Below are 21,157 nucleotides of genomic sequence, written 5' to 3' on the forward strand. Positions count from 1 at the left end.
CTCCAGACTGAGCCCAGTGCCCTGAGCCTCTCCTGATGGGGCATATGGTCCAGTCTCTGAACACCATCGCAGCCCTTTCCTGAACTCTAGTTTGTCAGCATCCTTGTGTACTGCCTTCACACAAGTTGACTGCACACCCCAGCTTGGTGTCTTCAAAGAAGTCAGTGAAGATGTGTTCCATCTCTTCCTCCATGTGGTAGATGGTGTTAAACAAGATAGGTTCCTGGATAGAACCCTGAGGAATTCCACGTGTAACTGATTTCCAGGTAGTTGAGTGATCCAGCCATTTTTCACCCATAGTAGTCCACCCATCTAAACTATAATGTCCCAGTTTGGATGCAAGGATGTCGTGGGAACCCAACAGTCAAGATAAACAACTCTTGCTGGTCCGTCCAAGATTTTCAAGGAGGATATAATTTAAGATCTTCAATGTGCATGATGGGCGAGTGATTGAGCATTCAGCTTATCACTCTCTTCATCGGAGTTTCTTGTTTTCCCCCAACATATGGTATTTTCTATACAGTGAGATGAAAAACTGAGTCTCTTAATTTACAGACTCTCTGGCTTTATCAACAGTCATATGTGCTTTGTTGCTCAGCCTGAATAAACTTCATCACATGCTGTTTTTACTGAATCGGTGCAGCTGAACAACTGAGTTGACACTTGCCTTTCCTGCGTCATTGGTACGGTGTTGTATTTGGTTGCAGTTAAAGGCTGGCTACATGTGTATGACTTTGAAGTCAGCTGAGTTGGCGGTGTCATTTAAAAGCCATTCAGCAGCAAAATTGTCACTCTGGAGAGAGTTTGGCTTGCATAACTCTGCCCCAACAGAAGAACCAGAGTTTGCTCTTGACTTTGTTGTCCAAGTCTGCAAGTCTGGAAATGACAAACATTGTTGCTGTTAGTGATAGAATAGGGAATTAGGACAGCAGAATCTCATCCTCCGGTACTTAGTTGCTTTTCAAATAGTCAGAATGCTTGGTATTAATGCTGGTAGTTTAGGTTTAGTTGAATATTGATTGAATATTTAGTTGAAATATTGTGAGTTTGTGAGAATTCTCTGCTCCTGTGTTCACTTCCATTGTGAAATAAAATTATTCTGTGACAAAGAGCCCCTTACTGATTTTGTTTGTCTGCTTTATAAACAAAGTTTTTCTATTAATATCTGCATGGAGGCTGTCTTGCAGCTGCAAAGAACTGGTGGTACAGCATTTGCTGGGGCCACCACAGAGTGATTTCATTGTTAAGTAGTTCATTTTCCCCCCAACTAAAAGCTGGGCTGTGAAGTGGCTTCATGTTACGGTGGCTTTTTGGATATGAACTTGACCATGCATAGTCTGATATATTCATACTGTGAGTAGGGAATTAGTGTGTTACTTGCCATTTGCTTCCCTGAATTAAAAAAAAAAAAAAAGGGGGGTTTGCTAAAAGACCAAGTTACCATTTTAAATGACTGAGATGGTAGCAGTTCAGCCATGTGTGACTGGCCGATGCAGAGCGTTTGATCTCATCTGTGTTGAGGTCCAGACTATGAGAAAAAGATTGTTGCAAAAGTTGTCAAGCATAGCAAAACTTCTGCTGAGGTAAAATGCCCAGGTGGAAAGAGCCAGCCACAAGGAATGCCTCATTAACCTGTCACAGTAAACTGGGAGCTTTGCCAGCTTACGTTCTACTGAACCACTGGCAATCACTGTGGCAATAGTGAAGTTTTCCCGTGTTTGTGTGGTGGTCCAAATCAAGAATTGTAAGCTCCTATTACAGTGGTGTTAATACACAGGTAAAATAAGCAAGCTGAAAAGCTGATACTTTATTTTTTATTTCCCTTGACATGCAAGTGCCCAGAATCTGTTTAATGGCATGGAGGCAGGCGCGGCAGCCAAACCTCAAAGTGAAAGGCAAAACTCAAACCTTCCTGCAAATTACTAGAAACTGCAGCCTGCTGCAAATGGATTTTCAAATCAAACCGTATGTGGGGTAGCCTTCTAACTATCACTTTGTCAGTACTCTCTGGAATGTATGTACATGTAGCATATAACTTTGATCATGTATTTTCCTTTTCATCTGTATTTTTGTCTAAACAATTCTGAAGGCAGTCTTTCAAAGTACATCCAAAGGAAGTGCTGGCATATGATATTCCCTCCAAGCAGGCAGCAAAAATTGCAGCTTGCGGGGAACCTGATGGGGAACAGTTGATACTTGTGTGGATTTGTGGTTCCTCTTTTCTGTGAGTCTTTTGAAAACATCACTTTTACAGGTTCTGATCAATACTGTGCTTTTCTGCATACTAACTATCGGGTCAGAGGTTTTGTTAATAATGACTACTTTTATCTTTTCAGCCTCTTATTTAACTTGATTGGATGATCTGTTGGTTGGCATGGAATATAAGAAATCAATTTTAGCTAGGTCTTTCTGCTCCTTATGTTGACACTCAGAACTTCTAACTTAAATGTGTTTTTCTTTAATTAAAAAAAAAAAACAACCCAGACACATCAATCCTTCATTCTTCTTCAGAATGAAGATAAACAGAACATTGTGCTGCCATGCCTATTCTAGTGCTGTAAGGTGTCCATTTCTTCTTCAGATCTGACTATTTATAACAGAGAAAGAAGTTAAATTCTATAGCATGATGAGAATTTATCCTGTCTCATATAATTTCTTTGCAGCAGTGAGAAGATTAAAGTGCTGGACTTCTTTTCAATATAATAAACCTAGGTCTGGCATTAGTTTTGTTTTACTGAGCAGTGGCATCATCTGCAAGAGATGGTTTCTATAAGCTTGAACTATTATTTATTCTAACTTTTTTAAAAATTATACTAGAGAGGTTTTTTTTATAAAAGCCACATGCCCATACCTATTGCATCTTCTGTCTTTCTAGAAAGAAATGTAATTTGCAGTCATCTTCCTTAATTGCATATACTTGGCTAACTATGTTTGTGTTTAAAAAGAATTATGTCTTCCCGGCTGTCTGCTAAATAAGGTATTTTTAGTGGCAAACTTCCTTGGTCTGTATCTGTTTTTTAAACTGCTGATTATAAGCCTGTAGTTGAAGAGGTTTTGCTGACTTTTTTGAATCTCTGGATTTCTGGTTCTCTTCAGAGAAAAACAAATGATTTGAGTTGATTCTTTGGAGTGTTTGAAAGAACAAAGAGTGAAGAGTGATGAAGTCTTTTGGCTATCTGAATAAATAGGTAACTTCTTAAAGAGTTTGACTTTGTTTTAAATCTGTGGAGTTTCTGAGGAAGGTTCACCTTAGAACTTTGTCCTCATGTTTTGAACTCCCTTTGTGGTCATTGCTTCTATGTTTCACGTCTTCGAACTTCATTTAGTGGCTATAACTGTCAGGGTAATCAATAATTAATATGATTTATATAGATGGTTTAACACTTTATAAGACTTTGTGCCAGATATGGGAATAGGTAATTAATGCTAATGTTAGCATGCATGTGGAATTAATTTTCTGCAATGAAAAGTGCCACAAATTGTATGTATTATTTCTGTTTAAAAAAAAAAATACAGAAACAATTGAATGTGAATTATGCAAGCCTAAACAGTATGCAATATTTGTGCCGTGAGAGGAGTGGTTCTAAGAAACTTCTAGTTTTATCCAGATATAGATAAAAGTAAATTCCTGCAGTGTATGTGATGTGATATTCCTAAAGGAATCAGCACCTTTTTCCTTTTACAAGTCCTGTTCTATACACTAAAAGCAACTATCTAGAAGGCATTGTGTAAGACATCTGTTCGTAGAGCAGCTCTTCTAGGTTTTGCCTCCCAGCCACAGCACAGCTTTGTGGCCTCCTCCTTGCCGCATTACCCAGCGTTGGCATGACAGGTCCCGTATGTAAGTGAATGTGTATGTGAGGAGAGGGTTTAAAAGCACCTTTAGCTTAAATCAGTAGTGATGTTACACTGATGTACCTTCCCCCTGTAGGCACTTCTTTACTAGGCATATAGCTGTACAGCTGCACTGACAAACCTCTCAGGGAAGAGTCAGAAACCGAACCTGTGACTTGGCTGCCTGGGACAGCAGAGACCCTGCAGGCTTCCTCTAAATATAAAATACTTCTGGCTTGTACTGCACGTGTGTATGGGCATTACTGCTGGTCTTAGCTGCGTCTATTCCACAGAGGAAGGTTGCCAGTAGAGCCTTATCAGTAAACTGTTTTATTTTAAACAGACACAAGTGTCCTATTTAAAAACAAGTTAAAAAAATTGTCAGGAGTTGAGTCAGGCACACATACATGCAAAATATATGAAAGACATGTGTCCATATGGAAAATTCTGTTTGTACAATTGCATCTATTTAAAACCGCTGCTACTCACAGAGCATTCAAATGCAGACTTATAAGAAAGCAAAGATATCTTTTGAAACTTTGGTACTGCCATTAGCATAAAGAAAGTGGAGAGTCTTTGCTAAACTCTCCTGGGATTCTCTTCTAGTAGCATTTGCCTCTATCGTTGTTCTCTTCTAGGTCAGCTTAGCTTATGCTGGTGTTCGGTATTATTTCTCAAATGCAATTTAAAGTTGTTACCTAGAACCTTCTTTAGCTCTCCAGCAAAATGGCACCTGTATCCCACTGTGACTTGTGCAGGAGGGCAATGGACCAGTCATGCAAGGGAAGCATAATGTTATGTCTTGTGTTTCATGGTGTCATCTCTTAGAAGTGGTTGCCACTTCAACACCCATAGCTTAACTTTATGGAGTTCTCTCTTCCTCTGGGTATGCAGAACTGTAAGTTATATCTTAAGTGGAATCATGTAGGTTAAGAAGTCTCGGCATAGGTTTTTGTTCTCCTCATCCTGGCTACTTTTGTTGTTCTTCAGCTGTGTGCTTGAACTTGAGATGCATGTAGTATTTCAAGCAGGTCAGGAGAGGGAGCTGGCAGTCTAGGGGTGAAAAAGAATCTTCCTTCCATACAAATAACTTTTTTTTTGTGTCTCTGAGTGTAGAAATGTGGTGGGGTAACCTGTCTGTATCTGAAATAACAGGAGTCTGGACCCACTTCTAGAATGTAAAGTCACAAGTAAGGATTTTTTTAGTACTTTGTTCTGTGGCCGATGGTAGTTTATCTGTTACCTGAGGATGCCGTTTAGAAGTGTTGACCAGTACTTTTCTCTTGGAAGAGGTCTGTGTTGCCAGTAGTACCTGTAGGTGATAGGGACACACATTCATGTAAATCCGATAAAATAAAAATGTTGGTGCTGATATTAATGTTTCCAATAGTAATCGCACTTACAGGGCACCCATTGCAGTAGTATCTGCTTGCCCTTCATGTGTCTTTTGGAGAGATTACAGGCTCTTCAAAGACAGCATGCCCTTCAGATGACCCCTGACTTGGTCGAAATGTAAAATTGCCCTGCATAAGGGTTTCCCGACTGCGGTGGGTTAGCTTTAGCCAACAGCCAGGCTCCAACCCAGGCCCTCATTCAGTCCTCCCATCAGCAAGATGGGGGAAGAAAATACAGAGGAAAAAATGGGAATAAGAAAGCTGGTGGATCCAGATAAAGACAGATCTTTCCTAGGCTCAAATCCACTCCTTCACTCCTGACTTTTGTAACCGCTTCCTTCACACCACCCCCCACAGCCAGTGGGTCCATTGTGGAGATGGCTGGAACCAGCTGTGTCCAGCATGGGGACAGCCCTGATCTCTTCCCTGAAAAAACTGAGGATATGGTGAAATTCTTCCTTCCAGAGAATGTAGGTCTTGAGACATGATAGTTTCATGCTCCTTTTTTCACCAGCAAAACAGACTGCTTGAGGCTCTAGCTATGCTACCTTAATTAGTTTTTGAAGGGCTGTACTGTTAAGCTTAGTTAGTGAAAGTATGTATGTTGGAAAAAAAACTCTTCAAAACCAGCTTTCAGAAAAAGTTAACGTTGTACAGATCATTTTATAAAGCTGGTTCACTTGTTGTACTTACCTGCTTGAGGAAGAGGCAGAATGTACTTCAGAGGTGAGGAAGGAAGTGACTGGAAGCAGAGATGCACAAACTGGCAAAGGCAAAGGAAACCCTATCCTTACCCTTCAAATCTCACCTGACTTTCTTAAGTCTGTTTTAAGTGTTGCTGTACATATGACATCTTTCCACCAGGTTACTTGGCATGGTTTGCAGCTCTTTAGTGGTTGTTCTGTATGTAGGGTAATTCCCTCTCTGTTATGTTTTCTGTATATCCTCTACAGTGCTGTGCTGCCATTCCAACCTTTGATTAATCTCAATGAGTTTTTACTTTATGAATAATTAAAAATCTTTTCTACCTTCCTATTGCAGAGCTTGAAAATAGCATGTTATTCTTCCCTACCATTATTTCTTTGTGTTTTGGGTTTCTTGGTTTTGTTTTTAATTTTATTTTTTTTATGCACAAGTGACTGCCCTTACATAGCAGGGGGAAAGCTCTGGCTGATATGAGAGACTTGGCCAATGTCATGCTAGCATGGTAAAGGTATCATGATATGACTAGAAGCCCAGTGCCATTTGGGTTTATGTAGTGCCTTGCCTGGTATTTATAAAATATGGTGATCTATTTATTTGTTCTTGTTCAGGCTTCTCTATACCAGTTCTACAGACTTTTTACCTTCAGTCCTTGCTGCCCTGTGGAAAGGAGCAGAGGTGCTACTTGGCTTTTGTACTCATTAATCCGTATTTCCATCTTCTTTAGCAGGGAGTGAACACTGATTCATCTTTCCAATAATTGGTGGAGATGAGAGTTTGAGTGCTGTTGAGAAATGCTGCTGTGCAGCAATAGTGAGGTTTACTATACCCACTGTTAGGGGATTTTTTTTCTTAATATCTGTCTGCAAATACTCCTCGGCCTCTTAGTCACAGAAACCCAGCTCACTTGCACTGTTAGTGCCAATGTGCCAGCAGAGAGAGTATACTTAAATGGTAGTGTGCTGTTTCTTTATTTGAGGTCCTCCCTATCCCCTTGGTGGGATGGGACTTGTGAGAGTCCTAGATTTATCATAGGCTTAGAGAGTAATTTGTGGTTTGGTTTGTTGGTTGGAGTTTTTTTGCTTGCTCATAAGCTTATTTTGCTCAGTAAATAGCTAGTTTGGTTTGGGTTATTGACAAAAATGACTGGGAGCAGTGTGTTTGTGCTTTCAGTGTTACAATAAAGAAATGCCATTCAGGGGATTTTTTTTTTGTTAATTTTTTTTGTCTCCTGATGAAGGGTTGAGGTTTTGGTGGTGTGTGTATGTGGTTGGCATTTTTTATTGTTTTGGGGTCTTTTTTGCAGGGGGAGGTTAAGGTGATTTTGGCTCTTGTTTTTAGCCAGTTTCTCAAAGGGGTTAGAATAAATTTTGTTCTCCTTCAGCTTGAAGTTCACATGCATCATCAGTTGCATTTTCTTCTGGGAACGTTCAGGAAAGCTGCTTGTTTCTGTGGTCTGTTCTACATTTAAACATAACTGGCATGCAGTAGCAGGCTCTGAAGCAATGCTGCTGTCACTGCCATGACAGGATGAGAGGCTTAATGGTCATTTGAACAGTGACATACTTTTAAGTGATCTTGGAGCCAGAACTAAAAACCTGAGTCAATGGTTGGCTGGCAAGAAAATAACCTAACATCTTCAAGGAGCTTGAGCAAGTTAGTTAGCCCCATTTGAAATGTGATGTATTAAGAAGTAACTTGCTTTTCTTTTAGTCTTAACATTGAGTTTATTGTATATTGAAAGAAAGCAATATTTACATAATTTTAAGCACAAAAATGCAACTCTCTCCATATTCTTATGAATCTGTTCATTAGGTCCCCTGGGAGGAGAATGGGACAGGCACCAATGTCATGGCTAGTTTGCAGAGCACAGCGTGCCCTCTGCAGAATGTCATCTTTGGATGGCAGTGTGGAAACTGGAACTTGAAAAAATGTTAGTCTTTGACAATACTTACTATAGCAGCATTGCTGGGCTAGATAGCACAACTTTCAGTGCAGCTTCTCAAGCCCAGCCATGGCCTCAACTGTGTAGTTGGCTGAAGCTACGTATCACAGCAATTATGCTGTATAATATGCAGTTCTTTACTTATGAGCTGACTCTGATGTGCCTGCAAGAGTCATGATCCAAAGGATGACTTACTTTACTGTAGTCGCATATCTCCCAGTGGCCAAGCTTAGAGGGTGCAGAGGGTGGTGTCTGTTCCATGCTCTTCCCAAGGAACCTAATGAACAGATTTATAAGAATATAGAAAGAGTTGAATTGTTAGGCTTAAAGTTATGCTTTCTTTCAGTGCAGGTGAATGTGTCTGAGAAACTGAGGGCTCTTCTATCTACAAGAAAGCAAGTTAAAGGACAGATGATAATGAGCATAAGGAGTCAAGGCTAATTAGAAGCCCAGATCGCTTTATGCATGTTTAGCCTGTAGCATGTCTGAACTGCTGGGAAACAACGTTGTTAGAGGCAAAGCAAGTTCTCCCTACTAAGCAATATGTCCAGCAGCTAAAGTCTTAGTTGTAGATTTGCAAAATGTGTTAATAGCAGTTCAGGTGTAAGAGAAGTGAGCAGAACATACTGAGGTCCCCTGTTCCAGGAAATGTCGAGGAGAAGAAATGCTAATGCCACTGCAATAGAGCAGTATCAGGCCTGCAGAGCAAAGGATTGCTAGCTACAAATGCTCCTTTACTAACTTACTAGAAGTGAAAACTTGGTGTCTGTGACCATGAGATCATAGCAGCCCACTCTGCAAAAATATCTGATGTATTGCAGAATACATAAACCTGTGCTTTCTTTAGGAAAAAAAACCTGAATGTGCCCTACCTACTCACTTCTGCTACTTCTCGCTATTCAGTTTGAGACACATCACAGTCAATTGGCTTTGACTTTTTTCTTGGCAGTAGGGTTTTTTTGTTTGTTTGTTATTGTTTTGTCAACTTGTAGGCTATTTCATGTACTCTGGCCTATTAGATGGGTTGTTTTCCCAAGCACAACTTCAGCTATTTCTGAAATCTGTTAATAGTTCGTTTGTAATGCTGCAATCTGAACTCTGTAGTATGACTCAAGAATTTCAGCCACTCCACTCGGGTTCATGTAACGCACTGTGCTTAGTTGCTACATACTGCTCTGCAGTTTGGAGAAGGTGTGCACAGAAGCTCTCCAGCTTTGCTGCGTGTGCTCTCAGACTGATCGATGGCATTCTTGCACCGTATCTGCACTAAACTGGGACTTTTCTGGCTTCTGTGTCCCCTTTTCATGCCCTGTGGCAGTACCTTTCAAACAATTCAGGAATAGCTAAAATCAACACTGATCAGCCTGTTTGGACAGAGCCAGTTGGTGTAAAATGTCCCTGGCTGATGAATTTGCCCTTTCCTGCATGCCCACAGAAAGCATGTTAAAACCTCTTGCCTATTCACATGTCAAGTCTGGAAGAGTTTCTAATTAGAGAAGTTAATCTTTGTTTTGTCAGATTTTAGCTGACAAGAATTTCCATAGATTCTCTGAGACTGGAAGTCTTTGGCAGCTAAACATTTAGCCTGCTGAAACCTGGGCCATGCAGCTGTCACTGTGGCTCTACAAGGCGCTTTATACCCATGCTGATCTGAGTCCTTGTAGGAGGACCCAGCAATAAGTCCTCATCAAATGTAAGAATTTTCTTTGCCATGATTCACGGTCACAAAGAAAATATGATGGGGGGTTATTTGAGAAGGACTTCCAGGATACATACAGACTGGAGGAAACTGGCATGACTGTCAGGCAGGACAGGGCTGACTGACAAGTTTGAAACAAGTTCTCTTTTTTTTTTTTTTTCCTCCTCTTTCTTGGTAGTTGCCCATTATCATGGAGCTTCCCAACCTGCAAGTGTAATTCAGTCTCTATTTCTTCAGGGACAAAGAGGCAAAAGGGGACACAAGTGACTACCTAGTCCTAGTTCAGTTTTACATTGGGTTGCAGCTGTAGTTTTGTTTGCAAGCTGGACATTTGAAATGTCCCCCCAGTGTTTGCCCATGAGGTTTCATGGTGCTCATGCAAGTTCTCCTGGGTTCCAAGGAACACTCCATCAGAAACTGGTAGTGGTTTAATTGTTGGGTTTTTAAAAAACAAAAACAAACAAAAAAAATCCAAAAAACAAAGAAGGTTTGGAGCTTTCCTTACATCACTGTTCCCAATTATAGTAACCTTCCTAGCAACAAAGTAGTAACTGTATATAATAGTATGTGTATATTGTTCGTTGCCGTATACTCCCTTTTTTGAGATGGAAGTTATGCAGGTCTTTTACATTGCAAATATAGTGACAAGTTAAGTGTTATAATCTCCTGTAAGCTATGCGTGTAGTACTGCATTTTATGGTGTAGCCGTGCAGCGCAGAGCTATTCTGCGTGTAACACATATGTTGAACATTAACTACTGTTTGGGTACAGAAGGTGGAGTGTGCTCTCTCTGGTTTCTATTGGGTGTGTGGCAATTGGAGGTAAACTTACTGGCAGTTAATGCCATAGAGCAAGCAAGCAGGAATGGAGTGATCATAAGGCATCAAATCAGTTTTTCCTAGTTTTGTGAAGTCTTCATCTGTTGCCATTTCTTTTTTATTGTTTTGGAGGGTTTTCTCCTCCCTCATTTGAGCAGAATCAGTTTCAATTCTGTTGTGCTTTGGTTTGGCTTCTTTTAACAAGTGATGAATTCACTACATATGAGAAAATAGGTTCTGGATACTTTTTAGGAAACTTTGTTTTGTTTATAGCAATTATGTACATCTTTAGATGGTTTCTTAGCAATGTACTGCTTTAGGAAGCTGTTGTATTCTCATCTGCTTTCAATAGTGTGTTGAACTTTGATTAAGAGTGTCTGTTATTCACCTCTTGCCCCCTAAAAATAATAAAGCAGTATCTTACAATGGTAATTTAATGTCTGTTTTAAGTTTTCCTGTAGCTTGTTTTAGTGGAGTTCCTAATGCTGTTCCTGAAATTTCATAAGATTTGATTTCTGTGCTTCTGCTTTTTAAAAAAAAAAAAAAAACAAAAAACAAAAAAACCAAAAACAAACAAAACACACACCACCACCACCCCCACTCAAGTTACGTAAAATTTGTTACCTATACCTTAATCTTGCTTGACCTTCTTGGAAAAATAGAGAGAGATGAAACTCTTCATCTTGTCTTTTGCTGGAGAAGACAGATTTTAGACAGTTTGGAATCCCAGACAGGAGTTCTGCATGTTATGATTGATGCTTCTTTTGTGCAGAAGGCCAAACTAAATGCTATTTAGCTCTCTTTCAGCTGAAATCAGTGAATTTCGCTACATTTTGAGATGAAATGGGAATGCCTGATATGTTAGAGCTTTGAAAAATAAAATAAAAAATCCTCAAAGGTCTATGAGGGACGGCAGGCACAAAAGTAGTTTCAGATCTGTACTTTCCTGTATAAAATACACATGTAACTTTGGACTTTTACTGATATTTATGTTCATGTCATTTTTTTTTTAGCCAAGCATGGGTTTTTTTGCTCAGGAACTTGAAAACTTCCTTCCTCAAGTAACACAACAGGGTTTGCATAAAAAATTGGTTTGTTATTCCCTCTTCCTCTTATCCCCTGTAGCCTCCAAGCTTTGCTGCTTCTAGTGTTTGAAGTTGAAGCACTGGGTATGTAAGTTCTTGCCTTAACCTCAGAACAAGTACACAGGCCAATATAGCCTAGCTTTAAGATCAGCTAACTTTTCTACTAGTACCCATAGCCCATGATTGAGGTTAGTTCTCTTTCCATGACTGTGTGTTTCAGATGGCATACCGAATAAGACTGGCAACCTTTTTTTTTCCTTTTTTTGTTTCTCCATTTAAAGTCTGTAAATGTGATTGCAATTAGCAATATTGTTGAAAGATACTTTCAAATCCCATTAATTTTTTCTGACAGTGCTTTTCAAGTATTCAAGCTGTACAGAATTTATTTTGCAGCTTGAGTGGGGATATGGTACTGCATGGCTGCAGTTGACATCAGTCAGCAGGTTTCAGGCAGTGTGTCAATCAAGCTTTTACTGGAGAATTTGGCTTCCTGGGGTTTAAGAAGTTGGTTCTGTGACTTAAGACACTTACAGGACATAAGCCTTTACTTTCTCTCCTCCACTTTGAGTTACAGTGAACTTCGAAGTTTTTTTCAAGACTGAAGTCTGATGCTGTTGGAATAGCTGCAGCCAGGAACAATGTGTCACTGTACCTTTCCTGAAGAAAATAAAAATGTCAATACAATTCTTCAGAATAAATATAATTACTCTTTAGATACTACTTTCCATTGTGCATTTCCTCTTCCCTATTTGAACTTAAAAAGAAACCCACTCAAACAAACCCACACCCACCCACACAAAAAAAAACCAACACACTTTCTTTTCTGTTACAGAAAAATGCAAAGGGACAGGAGTTGTTTGACCAGATTGTATATCATTTGGACCTTGTGGAAACTGATTACTTTGGCCTACAATTCATGGATGCTTCCCAGGTTACAGTAAGTATAACTTCAGTTAATTTTTATGTTCTGCAGTAGTTTGTTTTGCATATTAGAAATGCATTACTAATGCAGTTTCATGGAGACATGTAGGCATTAGGGGATATACTGCTGAAACAACTGATGTCATGTTTCGTTCTTGCACATAAAGGCAAATCCTCTAAATTACTTGTGTCATTTTATATGGTATGCACATGACTTGATCGCACGTAAGTGGAAAAAGCAATAATTGTGCCTAAAGAAAAATGTGCTTTATGTTTAGTAGGCTCAAGGTATTAAAAATGGGTTAAAACTCCTGCAAGCAAGGGTTTCTTGTAGATCCTGTCTTTACTGTTTCATGCCCAGATATGTTGCTCTGTAGATTTAGTTAATTTGCAATAGAGAAAAATTTTCCTTCTCTCCCCTATCCAATGACCCCCACCATCTACAAGTAAAAAAAAAAAAAAACCCAAACCAAACCCACAAAAAACCCAACATATTTACAGACACAGGTAGATAAATATATTAATAAGAGAGCATGTAAATGCTTTTTTCATAAAGCAACAGAATGTGTTCTGTGCTATTAGAATAAAATAATGGGAAAATGTAGCTGCAATATTGACAACTCGTGAAAAGTAGGTTTTAACTTTATCATCTCAGAATTCTCCATTCTCTAGTAAGCATGAGTCAATGTGTTTTGGTCAGATCAGTTTTTTACTAGCTGCACTGTGATCTGTGTTTTACCAATGACTAAACAACAAACAGGAAACCTATCCAGATATTATAACAACTTGATATTTAGAAAGGGAATCTATGCTTTTGGGGAAGAGAAAACTGCTATTATCTATTTAAACATTATCCTCATATCCCAGTTAATTTAGGTGTATATATTTATCACTGGAAAATGATACTTGAATGAAGTATGTCCATAATGGGTTTGGGGATTTTAGAAAGTTTAGTGTGTGTTCCTGATAAAATTTGTATTACATAAATTGTGTGTCCTTCTATGATAGACCTCATCATAAGGACACAGCCAGAGCAGAGTCTGCTCGTAATTGGAAAAACAGATTATATTGTCACTGATTGTCAAATCACCTAATTGGGAACTTGATAGCTAGGAATTGTTACCTAGCAAGGAGATCTGTAATGTTTTGAAAGAAGGGAAAGCAGAAAGGGAGAGGGAAGCATCCTTTCCTAGTAAGAAATGGGCAGATCAGAAGCAGACCTGGCTAAGGAAGCAGAGAATGCTCATTTTCTTGTATGTTTGCAAAACTGAATGGCTTTTTTGAATGGTAAGAAAGATGATATGTGTTCCAGAGATACTTCTTTCCCTGGTGTTCCGGGCAAAATATGCCTATTTATGCAAATGTGTTAGCTTTGTCTGCTATTTCTTTCCTCTGTGTTGGGGGGGGAAGTAAATCATGGCATCTACAGTTACAAGAAGGATAATAGCTATGAACAACTTCTGGGGGGCCTAAAAAAGCCAACACTGGTTTCAGGGCTTTGGTAGTAGGTTTGTGCTTTCCTGGATGAAGAGGAGTGTTGAGGGCAGAGTTCTTCACCTTCACTGGTGTGCAAGGCTGAAAGCTCTCATTTGTTTGTTGGTTTCTTTTTTGTCTGTTCTTTTTGTCTTTGACAGATGTTCTGTCAAACATCTTTTTTGACTGTTCTTTTTTAAGACAGGAGAGTTGAGAGAGCTTTCAAGACACAAACTTTTATCTTCCCCAGCACCCTGTGCAGAAAGGTTCTATGCCTTACCAGCCTTCCTTGGTCTGTTTTGAACTTGTGACCCGTTCATTTCACTTGCATAGCAATTAATGCATAGCCTCCATGTGCTTCTGCTTAGTGCCAGCCCAGCCACACAGTGCAATTGCAAGACTGGGAGATTAAAGTTCTGTAAGCTCCTTGAGGCTCTAAGCCTTTGTCTTTACTATGTATTGTTGAGTGCTAAACATCTTTAAGCCACCATTATAAAGAAGAGACCACAGAACAGTCTTTGAGGTTGCTTCTGTGTGCTCCAAGGCCAGCAGCTTTTCAGTGTACTGTGTTTCTTGCAGTCCTGTAACTTTGCCAGAGTCAGGACAAGCAGTGTTGACAGCTGTGACTTAGAAAAGAAATTTGTGATTAAAGCTTATCTGCTTTGAAAGAGGAAAAAAAACCTTTTTTTTTGTTTGAACGGCTTGTTACCCACACCTCCCCCCACAAAAAAAATTTTCAGTGCAACCAAAACCAATAAAGTTTTGAAAGGCAAGAAAGGCAGAAAATACTGTAAAGCCTATTCAATGAATTCTGCATCAGTTTGTATCTTGTGCTCTTTGAAGATATCCATGAATAGAAGGATACAATCATCCAGTAGTTTATTCTAAAGCGTAGCTTTGTGTACTGTTGTATTTTAAGTTATCTGGTATTAACTCCAGAAGTAGAAGTCCTTGGGGGGATGGGGTTGTTAAGTGTTTTTAGCGTGTGGACAAACTTGATCTAGTGGAAAGCCTTGATTCATAAGTGACTTTAAAAAGTGGCACAGATTCATTGCCAGCTTATGTTCAGCACCTTGACTGATTACAATGTATAGGTTATAGTGAGGAATAAAACTGCATCTGACTGTAATTGCATTATAATAGCTTTGGACCAACTCTTTTTTTTTCCTACCAGACTCAGTAACAAAACTCCTGCAACATACTGCTCTGCAGCTGTTCTAGTGGTGGTTCTGTCATCATTCTCATCTTTTTTTTAATTTCTATTTTTGTGTATGTTTTACAACGTACATAATATAATAGTACAGTGGGACATGTATATAATTTATAAATAAATATGCATATATTGGAAGTATGTGCTCAAACACTTATTTACTTTTTGCACTGTCAAAAAAGGTTGGAGACCACTGCTCTAGGACAGCTCTTGTGAGTCTGGCAACATTCTAAGGCCCTTCAAACCTTTCCATCGTTTTGTAATAAAAACCCTGCTCTGCTTTTCTGTTCCTCCTGTTTGTGGAAGGGGGAGGGAAGCGAGAAAGAGAGGGAAAGGAGTGGTGAAAGGAAGGAAATGAGAATCAAAGTAGTAATTTCTTGTTCAACTAATTGTTACAGGACTTCAACAGGGAAGTAGTGCCACTCTTAAATAGGAGGTCTCTGTGACAGTTTAGAGGAAATGTAAAGCTTATTGGGTTTTTAATTACTTTTACTATGGTGTATGTGTTCTAGCAAAGCAGAAAGCCTTGAAAGCTGCAGTTGAGGTTGGAAATAGCAATAATAAAATCTTGTGAGACCATACTAGCAAAGCTGAGTTGTCATGAGGGACGTATTTTATTGATCTTTGCAGAAACTGGTCATATGCAACATACTCTGGTTGGTTTGCGTACTTGACATTTATTTTAGGCTGCTGGTAGCTAATGTTTACTCATCTTCTGTGCAGGCTTGATCTTTCTTTGTCTCTTATTCCAGATCATCATAAGAAAAAGGACTTCTGTGGTTTGCAGCTCCTTATGGGCTGCAACATACTCTAGGATTCTTTCAGGATATAGAGCTTACCATTTCTGCAGTTGCATTCTTTGTTCCAGTTGTCTGTCCTGTTATAGCAAAACATGGGTACCCTTCCAATCCACTCAGAACAGAAGGATTAGCCCATGTTGATTAGCTTGGAATATGCTTCTGTTTCCCCCATGATTTTGTTTCTGATCACAAGAACAGTTAGAGAGTAACTGAGGGGGAAGAAGATTCAACATATATCTTTAAAATTTTAAATTTTTTCTTGCTTTTTGCAAATGAGCTGCTATAATCCTTAAGGTGTGAAACTTTAGTTAGGAATGCATGGAAGCAAGAGAATTAAAATACCACTTTTCTTACATGCGGCTCTTTCAGTGATCCTCTGAGTCCTTTATGTCTGATCTCCTATGTCACAAAGGCCCTTTGGCTTAAAGAAGGTCCATATGGAAAAGCCTTTCCCAGATAGGTAGATATATTGCGCTCTGCAGCCAGTTGAGCCATTTTGAGTGTGTGTGCACACAGCCAATGTATTGACACATTGGGAAGCACTGGATTTACACAGTCTGCATAGCAAGACTTGTGCAAGGACAGCCTGTGCCTCCTGCAGGTGCCCATGGCTACGATGGGGGTCAGAGTTCCCTGGGAAGATGACAACCAGGACCGACCTGCAGTGAATTGTCCTGGCAAGCTGTGTTTTCATCTAAATTTCTTAATATTGACCAATTCCTAAACTGGGTTTTGATTCATTTGCTGTGAGAGGTGAAAAGACAGTGAAGGGAGAAGATAGAGAAGAGTGTGTAGAAACTACAATAGGCTTTTATGAAAGCAGTGTTCCAAGTATGAAAATAGGAGGGGAAAAAAAAAAAGGGCAAGAACTGTGTTACCCAAACCGAGCCTAACCAGCAGCAATGTGTCAGGACCCACTGATGCGGACACTGAGATCCTCATGCATATGGAAGGTGGCCTTGTGGCCAGGTGTGGTGGGTTAACCCTGGCTGGATGCGAGATGCCCACCAAAGCCACTCTGTCACTGCCCTCCTCAGCTGGGCAGGGGAGAGAGAACATAATGAAAGGCTTGTGGATCAAGATAAAAGACAGGGAGATCACTCAGCAATTACCGCCATGGGCAAAACAGACTCGACTTGGGGAAATTAATTTATTGCCAATGAAAAAAAGAGTAGGATAATAAGAACTAAAACCAAATCTTCAAACACCTTCCCCAGACCCCTCCCTTCTTCCTGAGCTCAGCTTCACTCCCAATTTCTCTACCTCCTCCTCCCGAGCGGCGCAGGGGGACGGGGAATGGGGGTTGTGGTCAGTTCATCACACACTGTCTCTGCCGCTCCTTCCTCCTCAAGGAGGGGACTCCTCACACTCTGCCCCTGCTCCAGCCTGGGGTCCCTCCCACAGGAGACAGTCCTCCAGCAACTTCTCCAACGTGGGTCCTTCCCACGGGCTGCAGTTCTTCACGAGCTGCTCCAGCCTGGGTCCCCCCACAGGTGCCGTCCTTCAGGAACAGACGGCTCCAGCCTGGGTCCCCCAAGGGGTGACAAGTCCTGCCCGCAACCCTGCTCCAGCCGGGGCTCCTCTCCCCACGGGTCCCCACAGGCCCTGCCAGGAGCCGGCTCCAGCACGGGCTGCCCACGGGGTCACGGCCTCCTTCGGGCATCCCCCTGCTGCGGCGTGGGGCCCTCCCCGGGTGCGGGTGCAGATCTGCTCCCCCGTGGAGCTCCATGGCTGCCGGGGCACAGCCGGCCTCACCAGGCTCTTCCCCAGGGGCTGCCGGGGAACCTCTGCTCCGGCGCCTGGAGCCCCTCCTGCCCCTCCTGCTGCCCTGGCCGGGGGGCTGCAGGGCTGCTGCTCCCACACCTTCTCACTCCTCTCTCCGGCTGCAGTTGCTGTTGCCGGGTGTTTCCCCTCCTTAACCCCGTCACCCCAGAGGCACTGCCACCGTCACTGATGGGCTCGGCCTTGGCCAGCGGTGGGTCCATCTTTGGAGCTGGCTGGCACTGGCTCTGTCGGACACAGGGGAAGCTTCTGGCAGCTCCTCACAGAAACCACCCCTGCAAACCACCCCCCTCCACCCTCCCAACTACCAAAACCTTGCCACGCAAACCCAATACTGCAAGTTTTTGTGGGAGGGTCAGGATCATGTATGCTTCACAACATAGGTTTTCAACAATGCAGTGTGAGGGCAGGGGGTGAAGCAAACTGGACAACGAAGAAAAAAATATAAATGCCTCCCTCTACACATCATGAACTAGACTTCTGGATGTTTCAGCAGGTATTGGGTCAGGGAATTGGAGGGACTTGGTGCTTCATGACTGCCTCTGCTGCGTCTGAATTTTCTTTCAAGGGCTCATTGTCATTCAAATAAAGAGTTTTTTCAACTGCTTGCTTTTGATATTACTGCTATGATTTCTTATGGCTATGAGGGATGTGGAAATAAGAGCAACTCAAACCAGTCAATTAGCCCCGTAGTGTGATATCCTTGAGTCTTTTTCCTTACATACTGCTTTTTACTGTAACAACAAGTGCTTGTTGGGCAGAACAAAATAGGGACAAGCCATATTGATCAACACATTGAATATTGGGAGAAAGGGAATCTGGTAAATAATTTGATAATGCAAAAAGTTTGTTTTTCTTCCCCATGAATAAACTGTGAAATTCCTGTGTGACTGTTTCCCCTCCCTGAATGTCTCTTGTTCCTCTGGTGATGAGCTCTTTGGGACTCTCGTTGTTGCAGGATGTGTGTCTGTGGATTTGTAGCCCAGAGTAACAAATACCAGTCACAGCTGGAGGGTCCCAAGAGCTGTACAGGTAACGGTATCCTGTAGTGCTTCAGCTACTGATTGTGGCAGTGATGTGAATGCCAGTTCAGTAACTGGACAAAGGCAACGTGGCTGCTTCCACAGCAATGTGGAAAGCCTGATGAAGGACTACTTCCAGCTGTGCTGTCTAAGGCTGGGTTGCGGTCTGTGAACACTTGGTGGGAGACTCCAAAACACTGAGAATTCCCAGAGCATCTCCAGTTTTTAGTCTTCCAGTAGCTTGCTGGTTTTTTGTCTTTGTCCATTGTCAGAGCATAAGCTGAAGTGGTTTCCTTAGTTTTCTTCTACAGATTTAGTCAGGTTTGTCACCTGTTTGTTACTAATCCTTTCAGTTTATTTTTTGAGTGTTTGTGCACAGACTTCAAAATTAAAGGTAACTTGCTTTTTATTGCTAGAATTGATCTGGAGTGGCATCAGCTTTCATCGTCTGTATAATAAATCTAATGAGAGTTATGCTACACAGGGCAGGTTTTTTTAATATAATTTTGTGGTTTACTCCCCGCCGCCCCAGGATATAAAGTTTCACTGCCAAGAAGAGAAAGGGAGTAATCTTGTATGTCCTATTGTTTTGTGTGGTAGTGATTATCTGTGTTCATGTTCAATTATAAGTTATGCTTCTGTCACCCCAGGTCTGCAAAGCAAAATATTCCTTGGGCTGAAACAGGTTATCATATGTATATGAGTTAAGGTAGGATAATTGTCTTGAAGGATGTCCACATAGCTCTCCATTATTCATGTGTGGTTTATCTGGACTACAGATAATCCATCTGTGCAGACTCAGTCTGAGACAGGCAAGGCTTTCATGAATGCCATGCATTCTGATATGCTGCTTTGTGTCCAGAAATAATACTGTAGTTGGGGGTTTTCTTTTTAGGTTCTATCTTTCAGTCTTAATATTCATGATGATAATTAAAATGTTACCATGACAGGATTTGAAATACATGTGATAGTAATCTTATGTTTAGTTTCTGTAAAGAACCATGAAAAAAATGCCTTAAAGTAATCCATGTGTGGTATGATCCTGAATGTTTTTTCAGGAGTATGAAATGGGCAGGAGGAGCTGTGTAGGAGCCTTTTGCTGTTAGGAGATTACAGTTTTCTTTCATGAAAAGCTAGCTGTTTGTTTAAGCAACTTGGCAATTAATTTGGAATAAAAATTACCAGGTATATGTTGGGATCTTGGCAGAATGGGAAGGAGTTTCTGCAAATAAATTTTTCTGTTTTGAACTATAGGAGGCAAAATTTTATTCAGGCTAAAACCAGTTTAGTTTTAAAAAATCCTTCTGGACTTTCTGTGGTGTTAAAACCAACTGAAATCATATGCCACAGATATGTTCGAAATAAACATTTTTTAATTAAACAGAACCTTTTTGTTGCAGTTGCAAATAATTGTCGCTCTGTGACCCTAGTAGGAACAAAGAGGTGTAATCCTGCTGCCTTCGGTGTCACTGAGAGCTTTTTACTTTTGAGTTCATGCTGTCCTAGCAGTTTGTCTCTTTGTAAGTGTCCTTATGACCGATTTCAGTTTAATTCGACACAGATATATTTCTGCTAGTGATGAACGGAAGTCTTAAGCGATGCTACTGACACTTTTATGCTGTAGTCTGAGTCCTTTCTGGGAAAAAACCTAATCTCCAATTGCTTGTGTTCCTCTGTTAGTCTTAATTAAGTTAAAATAAATCACAAAATTAAGAAAATTTTCTGCAAATAAAATTTACTTACCACTTCCTGCTAGGGGAAACTGTGTTCTAATTCATGGACACTGTTGAAGGTGCTGTAGGGATCAAACCTTCTCTGAGGGTCAGTAAATACGTAGCAATGTGTTGCTCTCAGAGCTTTACCAAAGCCTGGAAGTATGAAGTGTGGCTTGAAGCATTGTAGTTCCACTTAGAGGTTGTGCTCAGGAAAATTCTAGTGCATGTGGAGACACAAATGGCTGTTTTTGAGTATGCGTCACTTAAAAGCTTTAGACTAACTTTTGCTCTGCTCTGTACAGTGGTTAGTTGGGCAGAAAATTACATTTATGGTTGAGACTTAGCTGTCTCACAGAATGGATGCTACAGAACATTCATATTGCTTCAAATATTAAAGCTTAGAAACAGAAATACACAGGTGAAAACATGAAGGCATGGGGATCATAAAACTGGAGTCCACAAAAACCAATGACTGAACATACTTACGCTATGGCAGAGATGAACTGATGCTACACTTGATCATTGGGAAAAAGTGCATGCACTTGAGTGGTTTCACAAAAGCATGCAAGGGTCAACAAAGTATGTCCAGTAAAGATGAAGTGGGCTGTTCAGAAGAACAGCTGTATTTGCAACAGAATAATAATGGACAGCAAGCCTCAGCACAGATGCAATGTTTGGCTGATACACTTAGAAGATGCAGGAGAAAAGTATTTCTTCATTTAAGATTAATTTTGTTGCTGATCTTTCCAAGAACTCT

The 21,157-nt window shown here is 40.7% G+C and overlaps 1 protein-coding gene across 1 annotated transcript in view; it reads left to right on the plus strand.

The window, feature by feature from the left end:
- EPB41L4B (erythrocyte membrane protein band 4.1 like 4B) overlaps window positions 1-21,157 on the plus strand; it is a gene marked incomplete at its 3' end in the record, with an annotated part of 93,067 nt that overhangs the window by 40,944 nt on the left and 30,966 nt on the right. Inside the window, exon 2 of the mRNA XM_081996265.1 lies at window positions 12,310-12,414. Within this exon, the coding sequence (XP_081852391.1) occupies window positions 12,310-12,414 (105 nt within the window). The remainder of the gene's footprint in view (window positions 1-12,309; window positions 12,415-21,157) is intronic.

The sequence above is a fragment of the Phaethon aethereus genome (genome assembly GCF_964289735.1).
Source record: "Phaethon aethereus genome assembly, chromosome: 2".
Classification (NCBI taxonomy): domain Eukaryota; kingdom Metazoa; phylum Chordata; class Aves; order Phaethontiformes; family Phaethontidae; genus Phaethon; species Phaethon aethereus.